At 43.7% G+C, this 22,924-nt stretch overlaps 1 protein-coding gene across 2 annotated transcripts in view; it reads right to left on the bottom strand.

Annotated features, from left to right (window-relative positions):
* Window positions 1-22,924, bottom strand: part of TSPAN9 (tetraspanin 9) — a 208,624-nt gene that overhangs the window by 122,453 nt on the left and 63,247 nt on the right. Inside the window, exon 2 of one of the 2 annotated variants that reach the window (XM_064143431.1) lies at window positions 1,846-1,925. In XM_064143431.1, coding sequence (XP_063999501.1) covers window positions 1,846-1,908 — 63 coding nt within the window. In that variant the 5' untranslated portion in view covers window positions 1,909-1,925. Of the gene's footprint in view, window positions 1-1,845; window positions 2,764-22,924 lie in introns of those variants that run through there. The other variant, XM_064143430.1, reaches the window with a different exon arrangement.

The raw sequence follows: 22,924 nt of genomic DNA, 5'->3' as shown, positions 1-22,924 counted from the left end.
ATATTAGACAGAGATACGGTGACAAAATTTTACAACAGGAAGAAAAATGGCATGAGCCTCACTACAAAAGACACGGTGCAGAGGACATAAAGAGGGATAAGAGCTGCAGAAGCACAGTATCCTAGAGAACTCTTCCAGATGGTAGGCTAGATTTAATATGAGCAGCAATGTATTTGTATAGAAAAAGAGACCTAAGGAGAAAGAGATGAATATGCAGATGAAGTTTAAAATACTTTCGCAAGTTCAAGGAATAGAAAAATTGACTCTGTGAAGGTCTCATGAAGAGTCAAGAAAATTGCTTCTTGGGAAGGAGATAAAAATAATTAAGTTACTGCATCTAAGTAGATGAGGGGTAAGACATACCTCATGAATGATCACAGAGGCCATGAGCAATGGTAACAGAAAGAAGTTGTTCCAAAACATATAGTGCATGAACAAAAGTACTTCCAAAGCATGAAAGTAATGTATGGTCAAACAGTCAGTTTGACACAAAGATGGTATGTAATAAGTGATTTATTCCAGAAATAATTACAGTAATTTTATTGTAAGGTTTGTGCACAGAAAAAGAATAAAAATCACAAGTGACCTTTGATCAGATGCTCTTTGGTAATCAGGTCTATGTCTATATCTAAGACTCATACAAGTTTAGTGACTATAGTAGTTCAGCCTATTACTGATAAAAGCTCACTGTTGCAGGAGTAGCTCAACACGTACCAAATCTCCCATTAAGTCTTGCTCTTAAAGGTTATTTTGGTAAGTGGGTCAAGATAAACAAAGCAGCTGTTAGTAAGATTCCTGATTTGAATAATGCCATCTCTACACCAGAGGTAGCTACCTGAATTAAACTGTTTATTTTTACAAAATAAATGCAGGGATGGCCCTTTCATTTCTGAAGCACATTGTACATGTCTGGATCACAGCCATAAATTGTGTACCCAAGCTTTGCCATCATTTGAAAAGCAGTGACCTGCAATTTCAAAGTAAGCCAACCATTTCATGTTGGGATATATTATGCACACTCATTATTTCAATTTGTCTGTAATGGCCTAAAAAGTACTGTTCACTCAGTGATGCCTAACTGCAGATAACCTAACTTCTCCTCCCTCCCTTGTATGTGACAATACTTTGCTCAAAGTAGCCATTACACGTTTAACTTGCTTGCTGAGAATTGCTACAACTCCTTGGCTAATGGAGGAGAATCGATTTTGGTCTTTAAGAGCAAGTGCAAGTCTCCAACTTCACACACTAATGTGGACAACTGCAGGTAAAACTGAATCCAGATTAACTCACCATTCCAGGCATTTCTTATTTAGGCTGATACTTTAAGAGGTCAGAACAGACATGCCTTATTGGGTTTAATAGGACAAATTGGGTAGAAGTTCCTTCAAATGAAAAAGCAGTTTGTCAAATGAAATTTACAAAAAGCAAATGAGATTTATGGTGACAACAAGAATGTAGTTCCAATTTAAGCTAACCAGCAGCTTAGTGCAGCCACAAGGTGTTACAACAGAATGCAAAAATCCTGCCACTGCAGGATTTTAATGCTACAACAATTTTGCTGTGCCTTCAAGGACCACAATTTTGCTCTTTCTCAGATAACCCAGTTTAAAACACATGTTAGATCACCAGGTCTGAGGACCTAGCAGCCAAAATACAGTAATCAGGTTACTACCTGAAAGCATGTGTGTTTTCCCAGGAGACCCTGGTTTAATGCTGAAAATTTTCCCAGCAGGTAGCAGAGGGAGGGGGGAACTTACTGTACTTGCTTCAAAGATACACTGCACACATAATGCAGCAGTACAGGATACACTGACAAATGAAGGTAATGAAAAAAGCAGTACTCACCCAAAATATTAAATTGAAAAGGAACATCATGTATTTCAAACAACACAGGCAGCCTCTTGCCATGTTGCACTTCTTAAATTCTAAAAGGAAAACAAAGGATAGATCCAGGTAAAAGACCACGTATTTGCTGCCCTTGGGTGCACTGTATTTGTCACTTTTTGTGCCAGTCCCAATGCCGGTGCTGGTTCCAACTCCAGTATGGCTCTGTGTGCGTGATCCAGTTGTACCATAGAAAGCTCCAGCAGTAAAACCTCGGCCAAACTGCCTCCCTGAGGTAGAAGGTTTAGCAAAATCTGAGTCTTTGCTATCCAAAGATGGACTCCGGTGAATTGAAGAATCCTCACTACTTGACTTCTCCATGATCTCTCTTTTCACAGTTACCAGATTTAATGTATAGCATCTCTCAGCATTAAATGCAGTGCCTTACGAAAGCCACAGTGTGGTAAGAACTGTCTGTGGTTTGCTTCTCTTTCTTTTCTTAATCAAATAATCACTGCAGAATTTATTCACTGCATTGTTGCCGGTTTTGTTTTTTACAGCAATGTAGTCTGTAATTTATCTGTAGCATGGATTTATACATTAATATCCCATGCAAGAGCACACTCATTATTTATCTCGATGAATCAGTTATGCAGAACTTCGATCTTTATTCAAAGGAGCCATAAGCTCTTTCTCTCCCTCTAATCTATAGGCAGCAGATGGTCCTTGCATCCAATTCCAAAAAGCTTCTGCAGCACACCTGGAAGGCTCTCCTTGAGCCAGAGCACTTTCCTTGCTCTCAGCTTCTCTCTGCGTCTCTCCCACTCTCTCTCACACACCGTCCTTTCTCTTTTCATCCATCTGCAGTATCTCATTCAGTAACCAGCCATCTGAGTGCACTCTGTTCCACTGCTGTTGCCGTGAAATCATCAGCAACTGCAACCACCGAGCATTTCCCACAGAAATCCCTGACTATCAAATAATAAATGCTCCCTCCTGCTCGCCCCTCCTCTCTGCTTTTCATTGGGCCAGCTAGCAGAAGTCTTCTCTCTCACGGCACGCCTCCATGACATAGTATCTTTAATAGGATTAGAATTATTCTTGACTATAGAAGTGCACAGCAGAAAATCTCTTCAAATGTCAAATACTGTTCAGCTGCTTATGAGCCAGAACTGTGAGGCAGTGACGCCTTTGACACAATAAAATACTGGAAAAGTATAGATTAGATAGGCAAGTGGTACCCTCTGCCTGCTCATTAAATTAACAGTGACTTACTTTTTTTCTGGCTTAAATAAATGCCATGGGACAAGGAACTGGAACAGACTAGCATCCAGCATACACTGAATAGGCAAGTGTCTGGGTTATACATGCGCATAACATCACGCCATTGCCCATGATACAATTATCCATAACCAGAAACGCAGAGCTGTTGTTACTCACAGGGTCATCAATCAGCTCTTAAAACTCTTAAATGTAAGGGCACTGAATGAAACTACATCTATTTATACTCTATTTAACTGGTATGTCAGAGATGGTTCTTGTGCATAGCAGTAAGACATCTTATAATGCAGCTAGCCTGTGAACTAGAAACACTGACCCAAATACCACATTTATTTTCCAGAGAGGAGCAGAACATGCCTGATAGGACTCTGAAAACAGCAAGGGCATTACCATGAACATGTGTGTCTGTGCATATACATGCAAGTGCCTGAAAGGAAGGAAGATAAATACTTCAGGTCACGCCTGGTGCTTCCAAATTTATCATTCTGTCATAAGTATAAAAGTAGATGCGCTGATGATACAAAGTGATACAGCAGATTTAAAATGCAGGTTATGATTTTCCTTCTGGAAACAAACAAACAAACAAAGCACATTAGGAGGCCACTACTGAAAAAATACAGCTACCAGGAAAATAAACATTATGCACAACTTTCAACTGACCTTTTGCTATAGGTCGAGGACTAGCCTCCAATCATAAATAAAAATCCTCCAGATACCAGAGAGTACCATGGGGCTGGACAGTCCCCCTGAGAGGTTGGAGAGGGCATCACAAAACATTTTTATCCCATCCTCCTGCAAATCTCTATATAATCAGACATTACAGCTTTTTTCTTTGCACTTTGCTCTTGCATTCTCACTCTTCTCCCTGCTCCCTCACTTAAATATGTTTGAGTTTGCTCCATGGGAGGTGCACTGTACAGGTTGCTCCTGATGTGGCTGAACGTGAAAATTTGCCTATCCTTTGCCTCTACACCAACTCATGGATGGCAGCAAATGCTCTATGGGGTTGGCTAAAAGACTAGAAAAGGAATGGTTGGGCAGAGGAAAGGAAAGCCTATTTGGCGTGTTGATCTATGGCAGGACATTGATGCACGGCTGGAGAGAATTCCAGTGAAGGTGTGGCACGTAGATGCACACATGCCTAAGAGCAGAGCCACTGAGGAACACCAACACAACCAGCAGGCAGACCAAGCTGCTAACATTTATCAAGTTGATGCAAACTCTGATCTTGACCTTGACTGGAAACACCGAGGTGAACTGTTCTTAGCTTGGTGGGCCCATGATTCATCTGGACATCAAGGCAGAGATGGAACATACTGATGGGCACGCGATAGGTCAATTGACTTGTCTATGGACGCTATCACCCAAGTCATCCATGACTGTGTCATTTGTGCTGCTATTAAGCAGGCTAAGCGAATCAAGCCCTTGTGGTATGGTGAGAGATGGTCAAAGTACAAGTATGGTGAAGCCTGGCAGATTGACTACATCACTTTACCTCGATCTCGATCTGGCAAGCAGTATGTGCTGATGATGGTAGAGGCCAGCACCAGATGGCTGGAAACCTATCCAGTTCCACATGCTACTGCACGTAACACCATTCTTGGCTTGGAGAGACAAATCATGTGGAGACATGGAACTCCAGAGAGAATCGAGTCAGACAATGGCACTCATTTCAAGAACAATGTTGTGAAAAACTGGGCCAAAGAGCACAGTATTGAGTGGATCTACCACATACCCTACTATGCACCAGCTTCAGGGAAGATTGAGAGCTACAATGGTTTGCTGAAAACCACCCTAAAAGCTATGGGGGGTGGAACTCTGAAAAACTGGGACAAACATTTAGCACAAGCTACCTGGTTGGTAAATAGTAGGGGGTCAGGAAACAAAGCAGGACCTGCACACTCATTCAAACTGTGGATGGTGATAAAGTTCCTGTTGTATGTGAAAAGAATCTGTTAGGGAAAACTGTCTGGGTATTTTCTCCTTCAGGAGGAGGGAAACCTGTCTGTGGTGTCTGCTGAAGGTCCTGGTCACACCTACTGGGTAATGCAGGAGAATGGTGAAATCCAGTGCATTCCACGGAGAAATATAACTTCAACTAAGAGAGTTAAAATTCAGAGTGCGTAATAAAAGCTGTTAGGAGTTTTCTGTTCTAGGTATTATGGGGTGTCTAAAGACACAATCTATGAGAGAATCTACAGTATGTGAGCATGAACTCAATGTCACCTGGGAGTCCCGTTCTTGTCTCATCTGTGAGGAGACAAACTGTTTGCTGTTTTTGAGCTTTTGAATCATGTACATCCAAGATAGCCAGGAGGAAGTGTAAACTGTATTTGTGATATTCATTATTGTAAATATTGGTTTAGAGTAGACAGTTCTCAGCAGAACACTGAGTTATATAGATGGGGGGATTGTTGTCGCTTGCAGCTAACTGGAATATTTTACTGTCAGAAATTAAATCCTCGGCTGTGAGAAGAAAGAAAAAAAAACAACAGGACCCTATATCACCCATTCTTCTGCTGAGAAATGCAACTAGTCAAAATATAGATAAGATACTCACTTCCCATACACTTCTCACTTTAGCTCTCACTTCTGGCTGTGCCTTCTTTCTGGTAATCTAGTCTCTGTGGCTGTATCTGCCTTAACTCTGATCCAACCTAACTTTGTTTTTATTCTAACCTTGTGAGAGTCTAGATCATCTCTCCCTTGGTCATCAACAAAGATAAAGATTGCCATTGTCTTTCCCTTGTTAATCAACAAAGACAAAGATTGCCTTTGTTAACCTCTCGGGCTCAGATGAGGTGCCTTGCCAAAAGCTGAGGGATGCAAACCAACAGATACTGCCTTTGTGGACATCCTGGACCTCAGCCTGGCTTGAATGCCCAGGATGTGAACATCTTATGTCAGCTACCCCAAAGAGAAAAGCCTTATGTGTATTCAGGGTATGGACAGGCAAGCAGTGCAAGGAGGGGGCAGAGGCCCTCCCCAGTGTTGCCACTGGGCCCCTGCGAATGCACGAATACACAGGAAGATTTCCTGGGCTGCTGCACCTGGACACCGAGATAAAAAACTGTATAAAAAGACATGAGCAATGCCTGCCAAAGTTTGGACCTACAGGTGTGCACCTCCACCTGTGCACCTCCAGTGGAGCACCCCCAGAGCTGCACCTCCACCAGAAGAACTCCTGACAAACTCCACAGAAGGACATCCCTGAGCCACGCACCTATCTCTCTCTCTCCCCCTCATCTGTGGCTGATAGTAATACAATTCCTGCTCTTTTCCTTTCCTGATTCTTGTCTTTTTCTCCGTTGTTCTCTCTCTCCTTCTCTCTCCCTCTGTTTTGTTCAACTTCATCATTTAATAAATAGTTTTTGGTGCTATCTGGTCTTGCTTGCACCTTAATTTCACAACACGGAAACCTATAAGAACAGATCTTGCTCCTCTGGACAGAGATATTGTTAATCTCTGTTCTCTGGACCTTGACAATCCTCCTTGACATCTTTTTGACATATCACCTCAGATCTCCAAATTTATCATGTGAGATATACGTGGGTTGATCTGGTTATTTCTGAAGGGAGGGAAAGAAGGAGAGGGAAGGGGGTTTGGGTCGGGAGCCCTCCTGAGGACTCTGATTTCTGGGAGGGGTATCGTATTTCTGTATTACTTTTAACTTGTATATAACTGTATATATTTGTGTATATCTGCTTGTATATTGTGCTAAGCTGTAAATATAGCTTCACTCCTTAACTTCCAGATGGCTGAGTCTAGTCTGGGTGATTTCATTGTGTGTAGGAGTGGGTAACATCCAAACCATCACAGCAGGTAAGGCCTACTGTGGCAGGGATGGAGAGAGATAAACTGCACAGCATGGCCTTCGGGCTTTGGAGCAGGGGTGACTGGGCCATTGTTTATATATATATATATACATAATGTATATATTTATTACCTTTTGTATTTAGTCTACTTTTGTAAATAATAATTTCATTTAACTTCCAAATTCTGTGCAAGTATTGTCATTCACTCCTTTTGGGATAAATCCCACATTCTATCTGGCACAAAACCAGCACACCCTTTCAGATACACACTATAACATAATTATTTCACAGAATCACACTGTCAGAGGCTGGAAGGGACCTCAAAAATCATCCAGTCCAAAGCCCCTGCCACAGCAGGATCACTTATAACAAATCACACAGGAATGTGTCCAGGAGGGTTTTGAGTATCTCCAGAGAGGGTAATTCCATAACCCCCTGGGCAGCCTGTTCCAGTGCACTGTCACTCTCATGGGGAAAAAGTTCCTCCTCATGTTTAAATGACATTTTCTATGCATCAACTTCCACCCATTTTCTCTTGTGATGTCACTGGGCATCACCAAGAGAAGCCTGACTCCATCCTCAGGGCACTCATCCTTTACGTATTTATAAACATTAATGAGGTCACCTCTCAGTCTCCTCTTCTCCAAGCTAAAGAGGCCCAGCTCACTCCAGCTCTCCTTGTCAGAGAGATGTTCCATTCCCTCAATTACCTTTGTGTCTCTGTGCTGGACTCTCTCAAGATGTTCTATGTTTTTCTTGAACTGGGGGGGCCCAGAATTTGACACAGTACTCCAGATGCAGCCTCAGCAGGGCAGAGTAGATGGGCACAAAAACCTCTTTCAACCTACTAGCCACAGCCGTTCTAAAACACTCCAGAGTGGCATTGCCCCTCCTGGCCACAAGAGCACATTGCCAGCTCATGGTCAACCTCCCATCCACTAGGACCCCCAGATGCTTTTCCCCTTCACTGTCTTCCAACAGGTCAGTCCCCAACCTATACCGATCCCTGGAGTTGTTCTTTCCCAAGTGCCAGACTCTACACTTGTCCTTGTTGAATTTCATTAAGTTTCTCCCTGCTCACCCCTCCGGCCTGTCCAAGTCTCACTGACAGCCTTCTGGTGTGGCAGCCACTCCTCCCAATTTGGTCTCATCAGCAAACTTGCTGACAGTGCTCTCCATGCCCTCATGCAGGTCATTGATGAATACACTGAACAGAACTGGTCCCAGTACTGACCCCTGTGGGACTCCACTAGTCACAGGCCTCCAACTAGACTCCATTCCAGTTACTACAACTCTCTGGCTTCTTTCCTTTAAGTGGTTCCCAATCCATCTCACTACTTGATCATCCAGCGCACACTGCCTCAGTTTAGCCAGAAGGATGCTGTGGAAGACAGTGCCAAATGCTTTACTGAAATCAAGACTAACCACATCCACTGCTCTACCATCATCTATCATTGATGGTATATCTTTGAGAAGAGATAATATAACATTTATTTAATCTTACAGATTTATGCTCAAAAGTCCCTCAACATATCCTGTAATTTTTGTCTAACCACGTCACAACCAACACTCAAAAGCAGTGCTGTATCTTCCTTGATAGACTTCTTCTGAAAAAAGTCCCTCCACCACAAAGTGCATCACCCTCAAACAGTCAGTATTTGTACATGGAATACCTTGTCTCACATCTCTTCTCATCTAAAGTAACATTTGAACAACAGGCAGGCCCAAGCCTATATCGATGGGATTTAATCACTTCAATTTCATTTCAAGTTACTTCAGAGCTACCTGCATCAAACAGTTTTTAGGTTTAGACCTTAAAGTTTTCGGTTTTCAATGCTACAAAGATCAGTTTTCTTTTCCATTACCTGTAATGCAGCTCCCATTAAGGGCTCTCCATGACTGATTTACATCACAGTTTATACACCTGAACAAATACCCACAGACACACTTACAGCCAATACATGATTTCAAATTCAAAATCCAAGCTTGAGCAATGTTTGGAATGCTTCCGAGAGATGGAGATTCCACAACCACTCTGGGCAGCGTATTCCAGTGCTCTGACATCTTCATGTTTATATGGAACCTCTTGTACTCACCCAGCTGTGTTTTGACTACCCACTGCACTTAACTTTGCCTCTGAGACTTCAGTGGTAGGTGTTGCTGCAAGGCCATTCAACAGCACCTTAGAGTGGTCCTACTTGACAGTGTAACCTCAGCTGGGGAACAAACACATTCTGCTTCATCACAGATCTCAGAAAAACATTCAAAAGCTCACTCTGTACCTTAATCTTTGATTAATGAATCACAGGATTTTGTTGCTAAGAGATGTCTCCACATCAAAAAAACATAGAACAGCAAGTTGGAAGTGACCTCAAGGATCATCTGGTCCAAACTTTCTAGGTAATAGTATAGTTTAAATGAGACGGCCAGCACCATGTCAAGCTGAGTGTATAAACTGTCCAATGTATGAGAATCCACTGTTTCCCCTGGGAAATTATTCCAATGCCTAAATGTTGTCATGGTAAAAAATTTTCTTCTGGAAATCATCTCAATCCCACACAGAAATGCCTGGGACAAGGCAATGAACATCAGTCTGCTGCATCTAAATGGCTCAGACAAGTACTAAGGGTAAGAAGTTCGGCAACTTTCAGACACCATGTGAAAAAATGGATGTCACAATGGCTGTAACAGAAAAACAAAAGGTAACGGTATTAGTAATACAGCCCCAACAACACAGGCTGGTTCTCCTACTGAAACTGATTGACTTGGTTCTCTCCTGGGAACAGTCCACTATAGCCCTGAGAAGACAGACTTGCACATTCACAGACTGCATCCAGTTGGAAGGGACCCTCAAAGGTCATCTTGTCCCACACCCCCAACAGCTTCAGCTAGTATTCTAAGTCACAAAATAGTTACTCTTTTTTCCTCAGCACTCAGTTTTATCTGACTAGAACGTCAGTGATAATGATATTCATCTACAGTGCTCCTGAACCCCTCTGTTTCTGCCTGCTTCAGCTGTCTTTGCACAACTGACCTGCAGAACCATGCTATAAAGCAGAGGAAAAGTTGACCAAGTTTATACATGCATTTATAACATTCATTTACAAAGACATAAAAATGTATTTCAGCAATATATAAATATTATGCTTACTTTTACATTTATAAAAATGGAGGCATCCCAACACCTGTTCCTGTGTGATTTACTCTAGATGATCCTGAAGTGATCTAGCAGGAAAGCTGGACTAGACAAATTTTGAAATCTGCCTGTATTTTTCATAACCAAATAACCCAGTCCATATTTTACCTTTGACACACTTTCATTTTCTAACAGGATAAATCTTCCATTAGAAACAGACAGAACTGCTTCTCCATAGCTTCAATTATGGAGCCTCCAATTACTGACCATAATGCTCCACATTAATTAGAGCATATATGAACAGCTTGTTTGCTATAAATGCTGAAAAGAATCACTACCAAGCATTTAGAGACAAGTGGAATGCATACCTGGTTTCCCTACTACTGCTAATGGCAGCTCTTTGTAACACTCTCAGAAAACCACCACTTCCTTGAACACTTGCTGGACAAAAAGATGGAGGGGAAGACTGGATTAATTAAGAAACAAATTTGATCACAGTTTGTACCTGCAACTTTAACAGTAAAATACTCTCTTTTAATATTTTAGAATCATAGAATCAGTCAGGGTTGGAAGGAATCACAAAGATCATCTAGTTCCAACCCCCCTGCCATGCCCAAGGACACCCTACCCTAGAGCAGGCTGCCCACAGCCTCATCCAGCCTGGCCTTAAACACCTCCAGCCATGGGGCCTCAACCACCTTCCTGGGCAACCCACTCCAGGCTCTCACCACTCTCATGCTCAACAACTTCCTCCTCACATCCAGCCCGAATTTCATCACCTCCAGCTTTGCTCCATTCCCCCTAGTCCTGTCATTCCTTACTGGCCTAAAAAGTCCCTCCTCATCTTTTTTGTAGGCCTCCTTCAGATACTGGAAGGCCACAAGAAGGTAACTTCACAGCTTCTTCTTCTCCACAATGAACAGCCCCAACTCTTTCAATCTGTCCTCACAGCAGAGCTGCTTCAGCCCTCTGAGCATCCTCGTGGCACTTCTCTGGACATGCTCCAGCACATCCACATGTTTCTTGTAATGGGGGCTTCAGAACTGGATGCAGTACTCCAGGTGGGGTCTCAGCAGAGCAGAGCAGAGGGGAAGAATCAGCCCCACCGCCCTGCAGTCCAGGCTCTTGTTGGCCCTGTGGGCTACAAGTGCACACTGTTGGCTCATGTTGAGCTTCTCGTCCATCAGCACCAGCAAGTCCCTCTCCTCAGGGCTGCTCTCCAGCCAGTACCTGCCCAGCCTGGATTTGTGCTTGGGATTGCCTCGACCCAGATGCAGGACCTTGCACTTGGTCTTGTTGAATCTGATGAGGCTGGCTTGTGCCCACCTCTCCATTTCATGAGGGAGGACAGAGACAAGCTTGTAGTCTTCTCTCTTCACCTAAGCAATAGCAGTTGTTTAAATAAGTAAATCTCCAATAGAATGAAGACCATAGAGTTATGTTGTTGTGTGTGCAGTGCACTGTTTGCAGAGCTTTACTTATTTAGCATGAGTAGCTTCCATTTGCTGAAGCCTGAGGCTGTCAGCTGAAATTTTCCACTAGGATTTACTGAACTGTACCTAGTTAGTCAAAACAGGGACTCCAGAACCAGTGTAAAACAAGAGCTAAGGAAGCTTCAATATTACAACCACCAACAGCAGTAGCAACTAGTCAAGGTAGTGAACTCAAGTAAGTAGTCAGAAGATGCTGGAGCATCTCAGGCAAGAGCCACCAGTGGACCAAAGGGCATGTGGAAGGCAAATGAAGATGACATACAAGTGGGATACACAGTCTGTCAGGGTATAAATGCTTTGCTCAAGTCCTTCTCTGGAGACACCCAGCTTGAGCTGGCCCTCCTGCTGAAACATGCTAATAGGTTATTTATTTTTAAGAGATTCTCTGCCTGAGACTGCTTCAGGAAGTCCAGGGTTCAAGATCATGCATGTTTAACACCCTGTAGCAGGACCAAGAGCATGCAACGGGCATGACAGAAGAAAAAAGCCCATGAGAATGATGTGAATATTCATTTTTAAAAGGCAGCATGTATCTCCGAAATCTGTTCAGTTATGCTGTGAGCATTTATAGGCAGACTCCTTTCACAGCTAAGTGAATGTTTTCATTGCTACACTTTCCATTTGTGGCATTTAAGCATAAATGAGTGTGATTCCATGAATAAGGACATTTAAAACCAAGGTCAGGGCTGGCAGAGAACCAGATGTCTACAACAGGCAGCAAGCAAACAATTATTTTAAGCTTCCCCATTAACTCTTCATCAGCCAATATACCGTATCACTGAGAATGACAGGCTGACTGCCACACTGGAGAGCCATCACCTCAGAAATGTGTGACTTACCAAAAAGCTGTTTACCAGCAGCCTTTGAAAGCAAAATATGATACCAGGTTCCACCTTCAAGTCAAAGTGACCCAAAGCTTTTATAAAGGAGTCAAAGTACCATAGGAACTAAGTACCTGCCTGGAGCCAGTGGCCTCACAGATGGAAGTTGTCAGCAGAGTATGCTGAGTTTCCCTCTGCTTGGGCCCCCAACATGACTCAGGGCAGAAATATTTAGAAACGAGGGCAGGATCTCATCTCTACAGCCGCTCAGTCTTCAGTCTGCTCCCAGGGCTCCCTGAGGTCTACCAGCTGTGGTAACAAACTATATTGCCTAGCAATTTCCCACATATACTTCCTTCTGTCTTTCGAGGGAGATATGCCTGAAATAATAGGAAACATTATTTGAGTAATTTAAAATAACTTGCACTGATCAAACCACTGCATAAAGCATCTTGTATGTTGTGTGGTGGCACTATGGGTCAACTTCAACAGATAAATTAAGCTAAAAAACACAATTTAAAATAGGACGTACCTGCATCTATTCTGCATAAGATACAACCACGAGTGTATAAGTGAAACCAAGGTAAATCTCTTACTATAGTACAGCAGGTTTATGTAACAGTGCTGCTACTCATGAGTTCCGTGACCAGTGTAAGCTCTTGTTACAAGGCTATGAGACATTTAAAATGATGAAGAGGGAAAGGGGGAAAAGATCAGAGTACAGTTTGACATGAACCTATCTCTCAAACCACAAAAAAGCATGAAGAGTTAAATTAACTGATTTACAGTAGGAGCTATTGAACTATTTAGAGTGTATTAATTAGTCTGTTTATATAAAGGGAGAAGGTTAACAACAAAACATAGTTTTATGAGCTTAATTCATAGAATCAGTCAGGGGTGGAAGGGAACACAAGGATCATGTAGTTTCAACCCCCCTGCCATGCCCAAGGACACCCTACCCTAGAGCAGGCTGCCCACAGCCTCATCCAGCCTGGCCTTAAACATCTCCAGCCATGGGGCCTCTACCACCTCCCTGGACAACCCATTCCAGGCTCTCACCACTCTCATGCTCAACAACTTCCTCCTCACATCCAGCCCGAATTTCATCACCTCCAGCTTTGCTCCATTCCCCCTAGTCCTGTCATTCCTTACTGGCCTAAAAAGTCCCTCCTCATCTTTTTTGTAGGCTTCCTTCAGATACTGGAAGGCCACAAGAAGATAACCTCACAGCCTCCTCTTCAGCCTGCACATCCCCAACTCTTTCAGCCTGTCCTCATAGCAGAGCTGCTGCAGCCCTCTGAAGCATCCTCATGGCCTTTCTCTGGACATGCTTCAGCATCTCCACATCGTTCTTGTAACAGGGGCTCCAGAACTGGATGCAGTACTCCAGGTGGGGTCTCAGCAGAGCAGAGTAGAGGGGAAGAATCACCTCGCCATCCTACTGGCCACACTTCTCCTGATGCAGCCTAGGCTCGGGTTGGCTTTCTGGGCTGCAAGTGCACACTGCTGGCTCATGTTGAGCTTCTCATCCAGCAGCAGCCCCAAGTCCCTCTCCTCAGGGTTACTCTCCAGCCAGTCCCTGCCCAGCCTGTATTTGTGCTTGGGATTGCCTCGCCCCAGATGCAGGACCTTGCAATTGGTCTTGTTGAACCTCATGATCTTGGCTTGTGCCCACCTCTGCAGCCTGTCCAGGTCCCTCTGGATGGATCCCTGCCCTCCAGCCTGTCTGCTGCACCACACAGCTTGGTGCCATCAGCAAACTTGCTGAGGCTGCACTCAGGTTAGGGATAGGACCTCACATTAAGGAGGAAGTGCTTGGTGAGAATGTCATGTGTTAGCTGGAATACCAAGCATTACGAGCCTAATATTGGATATAAAGAATGGACACAAGCCTGTTTGACTCCTTAAAAGCCAAACCAACCTCTCAGCCACACCTCCATGCCTAGGAAGACCACAGAACAGATCCTCCTATATGCCATGCTAAGGCACATGGAGGACAGGGAGGGGATTCAAGACAGCCAGCATGGCTTTACTGGGGGTAAATCCTGCTTGATGAACCTAGTGCATTCCTATGACAAAGTGACTATGTCAGTAGATAAGGGCTGACCTATGGATGTCATCTCTCTGGACTTCTGCAAGGCCTTTAACACGGTGTCCATAAAATCCTACTTGACAAGTTGGAGATAGGGATTTGATGGGTGGACTGTTCAGTGGATAAGGAGTTGGCTGGATGGTCACATCTGGAGGGTAGTGCACAATGGCTGGAAGCCCAGAGGGAGAGCAGTGACCAGTGGAGTCCTTCAGGGCTCCATTGCTGGGACTTGTGCTATTGAACATTTTTATCAGTGACATAGACAGTGAGACCAAGTGCACCATCAGCAGGTGTGCAGGTGACACCAAACTGAGTGGTGTTGTTGATAGGCCAGAGGGACAGGAGGTCATCCAGAGGGACCTGGGCAAGCTGGAGAAGTGGGCCCAGGTGAACCTTGTGAGGTTCAACAAGAGCAAGAGCAGGGTTCTGCACCCGAGCCGGACCAATCCTTGCTATCAATACAGACTAGGGGATGAGGTGACAGAAAGCATCCCTGTGGAAAAGGCCTTGGTGGTGCTGATGGATGAGAAACTGCACATGAGCAGACAGTGTGAGCTTGCAGCCCACAAGGCCAATTGCATCCTGGGCTGCATCAAATGAAGCGTTGCCAGCAGAGACAGAGAGGTGATTCTGCCACTTTGCTCCGGTGAGTCCTCACCTGGAGTAATGCGTCCCGTTCTGGAGCCCTCGATACAGGAAGGACATGGACCTGATGGAGCGAGTCCAGAGGAGGGTCATGAAAATGATCAGGGGGTTGGAGCACCTCCGCTATGAAGACAGGCTGACGGAGCTGGGGTTGTTCAGCCTGGAAAAGAGGAGGCTCCAGAGAGACCTAACAGCAGCCTTCCAGTACCTGAAGGAGGCCTATAAGAAGGATGGAGAGAAACTGTACACAATGACCTGCGATGATACAACTAGGGCAGTGGCAGATCTAGATTGGGTGTTAGGAACAGGTTCTTTACTATGAAGGTGGTGGAACGCTGGAACAGGTTGTGCAGGGAGGTGGTTGTGGTCCCATCCCTAGAGATACTCTAGGTGAGGCTAGGTGGGTCTCTGGGCTACCTGTTCTAGTTGAGGATATCTTTGTTGACTGCAGAGGGCATTGGACTAGAAGACCTTTGGAGGTGCCTTCTCTCTTCTAGCATGCAGGGCGGTTCTTTTGCACCGTGCTAGTGCAAAATGACAGCTGATATTGAGCTACAGGAATTTTTCTCTTTTGCACAAGAGTAGGTAGCATCTACATTTGGTCTTGGTACATAAAAGATCAAACTTTGGAGGGAGAAAATGAGATATAGTGACTGAACCTTACTTTCTTAATGTGAAAGGATTTTCACACTCAAATTGATATAATTTAGTCGTAGTTTTGTTTTGTTTTAACTGAGATAAGTGTTGGCATGGTGAAGGTTTAGGTAAAGATGCTTTTTACACTTGGAGGATTGATTTGGAGTCTAATGTGGTGATTAAATTAGGGATCACAGTTCTTTTGGGAAGGTAGGTTTCAATGAGAATGTAAGCCCATGGAGGGATACTTATATGAGGCATGTATTGAATGAGGACTGGATCCCAGTTAACAAGTCTATTCTAGATTCTTGAAGACTTGTTAGCTCACTGCAATAAACAAATGGGCATACCTGGCTGGATATTAGTATGACTTTTGTAGATACACTTGATTGCTTCAACAATCTCTAGTACTTTCTATCTTCAGTTTCATCCTAGCAGTTATGTACTTCTTTGCTTTCTCGCATGGTTTTGAGCATATTGTAGAAAATAAATGTTGCTGTTAAAAAAAAATAATTACTCCCAATGTTGTTGAGAGCTCTCTGAGCATTGCCTAAGAGCTTCAAGACTTGGGTGTGGAATGACCAAAGTATCTGAATATTTTGGGATTCTTTTTCCATTGATTATATGAGTGCAGCCTTTAAAGTGATTTTCTGCCTCATCTCCTCCTAGTCCTGCTGCTTTGATTATTGCATTTGTGTTGACTGCTGTTCATCTGACAACTTCAATCAAACTCCCTCTAACATCTTTAGTGAAACAGCCTCGGGTTCTGAGGTCTGTCTGTCCTGTAAGGCATGTAATTTCTTTTAGCTCCCGCTTGCTATTATGATTCCAGGGACACGTGTGCCTTGTCAAAAGAATCAAGTTCAGTAGTTTGCAGAAAATAAAGAAAATACTTACTTGGTATTTACTTATAGACGTAGAAATAAAAATTCTTTCAATTAATACATGAAGGTTCTGCTCTACAGCTAAGTCATGGTGCCTTTATCGTGAGAGTCCATAAATGTTGCAGAATGCCCTGCACTGAAGGTGAGAGCCTGGGCCATTCTGCACATGCCTGAAATTCATGAACACGGCTGTGAAACTACTATGAACTTGTGAATATTCACTTCCCGCAACTGTTCTGATGTGTACCTGAGGCTGCAACCTGTTAGAGGTGGAGGTTTGACTGGCCAGCTCCAGTTACGTCTTTCACCATTTAAAAATCTGCCAAAAGTAGAATTAGTTGTGATTTTCTTTTGTACTTTTATGGTCAAGTTCATTATAGACTTTTCATTTTCTTCCCTGCCTTCCACCTCCTCCAGACTCCAAGATGTCCTGTGTCTCTCTGACGGGGCTGTGCAGGGTAGGATGGCATGCAGAATATGAGTCCAGAGTCGTGCGTGCCTACTCCTCACGCAGGCTCCAAGTCAGCCTTGCAGGCTGTTCTGCCTTGCTATTCATACCCCAAACACATGCTTCTGTGTGCTGGGTTGAGTTTCCAGGACTTGTGTGGCACTGTGCTTGCTTGCTTCCTTCCTTCATATTTGACTGAAGTTAATAGACAGTCTGGTTGCATAAATCTTATTTCTTTAGAAATCCAGAGTGAAAGTCTGCATGGCTACCCAGATTAGCCTTGAAAAGATACATTCTGTCAGGGCATGAAAATCTGTTTGATTCCTTAAGAATTAAAGGAGTGTACAACACATTGAAACTATGTGTATAGGATTCTTTAACTTGATCATCAAAAGTGTGGTTTTCAGTCACAGAAGCACTGGAAACTGGGAAGTTAAAAAGATTTTAATTCTTCCAGCAGTTCCCTCAAATAGATCTTCAGCATTATGGACATTCAAAGAACAAGCGCATGTTTGTTTTCTTCATAGTTTTTGCTCCTTGTAATACAGCACACTAAAGATACATCAAAATGCTGCAGAGGAGGTGTTTCTCTATGCAAATGCTTGCCATGAGAAGAGCACATTACAAAGAGATTAGGGACTATGTAACTTCAAAATCCCAAGGGAAATAACATATCCTGCATGTCTGCTGCAGAATGAAACAGGCAATCCCAAGCACAAATCCAGGCTGGGCAGTGAGTGACTGGAGAGCAGCCCTGAGAAGAGGGAATTGGGGGTGCTGGTGGACGAGAAGCTCAATGTGAGCCAGCAGTGTGCACTTGTAGCCCGGAGGGCCAACCAGAACCTGGCCTGCAGGTCAAGGAGGTGATTCTCCCCCTCTACTCCACTCTGCTGAGACCCCACCTGGAGTGCTGCATCCAGTTCTGGAGCCCCCATTACAAGAAGGATGTGGATGTGCTGGAGCGTGTCCAGAGAAGGGCCACTGGGGTGATCAGAGGGCTGGAGCACCTCTTCTGTGAGGGCAGACTCAAAGAGTTGGGGCTGTTCAGTCTGGAGAAGAGGAGGCTCCCAGGTGACCTTCTTGTGGCCTTTCAGTATCTGAAGGGGGCCTACAAAAAAGCTGGGGAAGGACTTTTCAGGATATCAGGGAGTGACAGGACTAGCAGCAATGGAGGAAAGCTGGAGATGATGAGATTCAGGCTGGCTGTGAGGAAGAAGGTGTTCAGGATGAGAGTGGTGAAAGGCTGGAATGGGTTGCCCAGAGAGGTGGTAGAGGCCCCATCCCTGGAGGTGTTTAAGGCCAGGCTGGATGGGGCTTTGGGCAGCCTGCTCTGGGGTAGGGTGTCCCTGTTCGTGGCAGGGGCAGGGGGGTTGAAACTAGATGATCCTTGTGGTTCCTTCCAACCCTGACTGATTATATGATTCTTTTCTATGATCTAGATGAGCTCAGACTGGATTGTCTGTAACTGTTAAACTGCATTTTGATTGCAAATGGGTTTTTATTTTGAGAGGTTAGTCCTTTACTCCATATTTTTACAAGGAGCTTTGTAACAGACCAATGTACATTATTGGTAACATAATATCCCTTTTAGCACTTAAATGAAAAGCTGCTGCTAAACTCAGGCTGCTGTACAAAATGTTTTATTCACTCTTATTGCAGTAACATCTAAGATGTCCTGAACTAAATTGAATGTTTTTTCTCTCTTCTCCCACCTCTTTCATTATTTCTTATTATTCTCCTATTCTCCATGGATTGTTTTTGTGCAGTTTCACAGACTCTTCTTTCTTCCTCACTTTGGTTATGAGAACACAGCAGTATGATAGGAAAGCTGTAGGGAAAGACTTATAACCCAAGATATATCTGAAACACCTTTCTAGACTGAAAAAGCTGACAATATTGCACATTGCTAATACCTAGTGAAGGAGATGGGTGCATCTAAAATTTTATTAGCCTGTCAGATCAAAGTCCTTTAAACAGCTTTCCACTGGGATGATATTGTGGCAACACCAAAAGAGATCCTATCATCTCAGTGCTTAAGGATCTAGGATAGGGTGTCCCTGCCCATGACAGGGGGGGTGGAACTAGATGATCCTTGCGGTCCCTTCCAACCCTAACTGATTCTATGATTCTAAGGTCTATAGGTTTATTCAGGTGCGGACATGAATTAAAATAGAATAATTATTTATTAATTAAAAAAAAATCTCACTGTAACCTATTTACAGGTTCATGTATTTGGTTGTGATTAGTTATTTACACAAAATGTACATATAAACAGCTTAAACAATTTAAGCCAAGTTAGAAATTCACAAACAGTAATTTAAATCATGAAAGAGATTCATGGCAAAATGCTGTCTTGCCCCCAAGGGGCTTCTATGACTGCTAAGCAAAGGTGGCTGGCAAGAACCTTTACAGAGACTGTATGTAAACAAAAATATTTGGTTTACTCACTAGCTGTTGGAGCTGTAATTCTAGCTGAGACTTAAAAAGAATTAGGAACAGAGAAACTTGGTCACTGATTGTGAAGTGGAAAAGTACTGGAGTCTCTGAGTGAAGAGGTAAAGATGCCAGGGTTAGACCATAAAGTGACATCAATGGATAAGTTAGTATAATTTCGTTGGAGCATTGAAAACTTTATATCTGGAAGCACAGCTTTTATCTGCCCCTTGTTTCTTTGATGTGCTTGCTGCTATCTATCCCCGCCGCTTGTTTGGGCTGCTGCTTTGCTGCCACTTTACTCCATGCTCGCCTCCTCTAAGGTTGCTATATTCTGTAAAAGTTTGTTTTGTCTATACTGCTATATTTAGTTTAACTGTAAAATTGCAGTTTCATTTCCTGACTTCCCAAATCCTGAGTTGCAGTGAATTTTCTCTCTTGGGGGCAGATTTACAATAAGTTATTAGGAGAGGGATCCACTCTAACCCTTAACACTCTTAAGTTCCTGGAAGCTTTCTGGGGCTGCAGTATTTTATAATCCAAAATACTGTGTGGTTGCACAAGTAAACAGATATGGTGTCTACCATGTGGAAGTTTTGCCACATGTCGGACTGTGCCAGAGGAAACTTTGCCATCTGGAGAGTTTACAGCTTTGCTTTTCCTATAGCAGTCTTGCCACTGAAGAGAGAGTGGTCTCGGAGGAAAGCTTTGCCACCAAGGGCATTGCAGAGTGTGGCAAGGTGGGTTCGTTGCTCATTGTGATGGATTGGGTGTTACCTGCCCCCACTTTGTAAAATCACCCAGACTAGACTCAGTGGCTCTGGAAATTGAATGAAGCTTTATATTTACAGCTTAGTACAATATACAAGCAGGTATTTACAATATATACAGAAATACACAAGGTAAAAGGTAATACAGAAACACAACAGCCCTCCCAGGAACCTGAGTCCCCAGGAGGGGCTCCCAACCACCCTTCCACCTTCCTCCCACTCCTCTACCTTACCCCAGATCTTGCCTTATGTTTAAGGTAGTTTTGAGGGTCATCTGGGGGATTAGGAAGTAGGTGAGTTAGTCACACAGATGGCAGGTTAGGTTAGAGAGAATGAGAAGTTCAGCCCAAAAAGACCAGAGAGCAACTCTGTTATCTGTATTTATAGTCTTATTCTTATACATCTCAGCAAGCCTATGAGTGGACATCACCATTGTTTTCTTTTCACAGCCTGTAATCCTTCTCAACAAAACATCCTAGATAGCTTCAAACTAGCACTTTAAACCGTCACTTTTTGGCAGCCTTTTTGCCAGTTTCAGCTACAGTGTGGTTTTCTTTCAGTTCACAGGATGCTGCACTGAGTTCTGCTTGCTGTCTGAGTGAGTGGTGGTTCTCCACTCTCTGGTGAGCAACTTTTGGGCTCTGGTGCTTGGCTCTTGGAGCTTTTCCCAGCTCCCAGGCTCTAGTAGTGTCTCCCAGGGTCTAGTAGTGTCTCAGCCCTCCGGCTATGTCTTTTGGGCTCTGGCACTTGGCTCACAGAACGACTTTCTTGCAGCTCAGGCTCAGAGCCGCTATTCACTTACAGGCTATGCATTTGAATGTATCATTTCTTAAAACATGTAGAGTCTTTTCATGATTGCGTCTGACAAATTGCCTTTCTTCAGCAGACAGGGAGTAATGCCAGTACTGAATTGATTTCCACACAATTGAAATAGAAACACTAAGTATTCTATGAGAGTGTCCTGTAATAAAACCAGGGTGGGAGGAGAAGACTGGCATGTGGTCAGTTTAGAAAAGTTGGGTTTCAGAGGTGGGAGAGGATCATGAGTTCACAAAAGTTTCCTGAAAAGTGTCTGAGTGGTTTGAGAGAATCTGATGCTTCTTCTAGCCAGATGTTTGGCAGGAAAGGAACTAATGCAACATAAGAAATGAGCATATAAGAAAAATAACAGAAGGAGGTCCCATGGCCAGATAAAATCTAGAGAGAAGAGTATCTTTCATGTAAGGGATACTATTGCCCAAACCCGTATGGAGCTGTTTGATAAACACTGAGATGATAGAGTGACAGCAACAAAAGGAAACAAAACATTACCACGTGGATTATATTATTGTAGATTTTCTATTAACCTCTTCTTCTAAAGGGAAGAAGTCTGGAAAGCCTGTTCAGTAAATTGAATCAGGTTTGAAATTAGTCTAGAACTTGGACATTTAGAAATGGTTAAAGATCATATGCGTCTTATTGCTGTGGGCATCACATTTGACTCCTGCAAATCATATCTGGACCAAGATTAGCAATGTCTACCCTTATGTGGTAAAGCATTTTAGAAGCCTTTGGTTTAGTTCATGTTGTTTAAAACCTACCTGGATATAGACCATTTACAAGGCATTGTGGCATTGGCTTATATTTCATAGGTTCCTCTGATCTAGAGTGTAGCATGAAGTATTGTGTTGGTAGCTTCTGAAACAAAACGCCATCATCTCAATTAAGGCTTAAAAGGAAAGTATCTCTCTTACCAAAGTGCTGCCTCTAAAGGCCAGTTGGTATTGCATAGTCTATACTGCATGCTTCTTACATTCTTAATTTGATCAGAGCAGATGGAATGACACAAGTAGTTTTTCCCTCCAAAACCTGCTTTTTTATCTTTCAGATACCACCCCTGAAGAGTATTTTGTTTTACTCATTTCTGAGAGACACTGATGATATGAATAAACTTTTTCAAGACTGAAGTGAGTCATAGAATCATAGAAGGGTCTGGGATGGAAGGAACCCTCAAAGGTCTTCTAGTCCAATGCCCTCTGCAGTCAACAAAGATATCCTCAACTAGAACAGGTAGCCCAGAGACCCACCTAGCCTCACCTAGAGTATCTCTAGGGATGGGACCACAACCACCTCCCTGCACAACCTGTTCCAGCGTTCCACCACCTTCATAGTAAAGAACCTGTTCCTAACACCCAATCTAGATCTGCCACTGCCCTAGTTGTATCACCGCAGGTCATTGTGTACAGTTTCTCTCCATCCTTCTTATAGGCCTCCTTCAGGTACTGGAAGGCTGCTGTTAGGTCTCTCTGGAGCCTCCTCTTTTCCAGGCTGAACAACCCCAGCTCCGTCAGCCTGTCTTCATAGCGGAGGTGCTCCAACCCCCTGATCATTTTCATGACCCTCCTCTGGACTCGCTCCATCAGGTCCATGTCCTTCCTGTATCAAGGGCTCCAGAACGGGACGCATTACTCCAGGTGAGGACTCACCGGAGCAAAGTGGCAGAATCACCTCTCTGTCTCTGCTGGCAACGCTTCATTTGATGCAGCCCAGGATGCAATTGGCCTTGTGGGCTGCAAGCTCACACTGTCTGCTCATGTGCAGTTTCTCATCCATCAGCACCACCAAGGCCTTTTCCACAGGGATGCTTTCTGTCACCTCATCCCCTAG

Source organism: Pogoniulus pusillus, chromosome 5 (assembly GCF_015220805.1).
Source record: "Pogoniulus pusillus isolate bPogPus1 chromosome 5, bPogPus1.pri, whole genome shotgun sequence".
NCBI lineage: Eukaryota > Metazoa > Chordata > Aves > Piciformes > Lybiidae > Pogoniulus > Pogoniulus pusillus.
The sequence above is the reverse complement of the archived record's forward strand: the minus strand, read 5'-3'. Positions and strand labels throughout refer to the sequence as shown.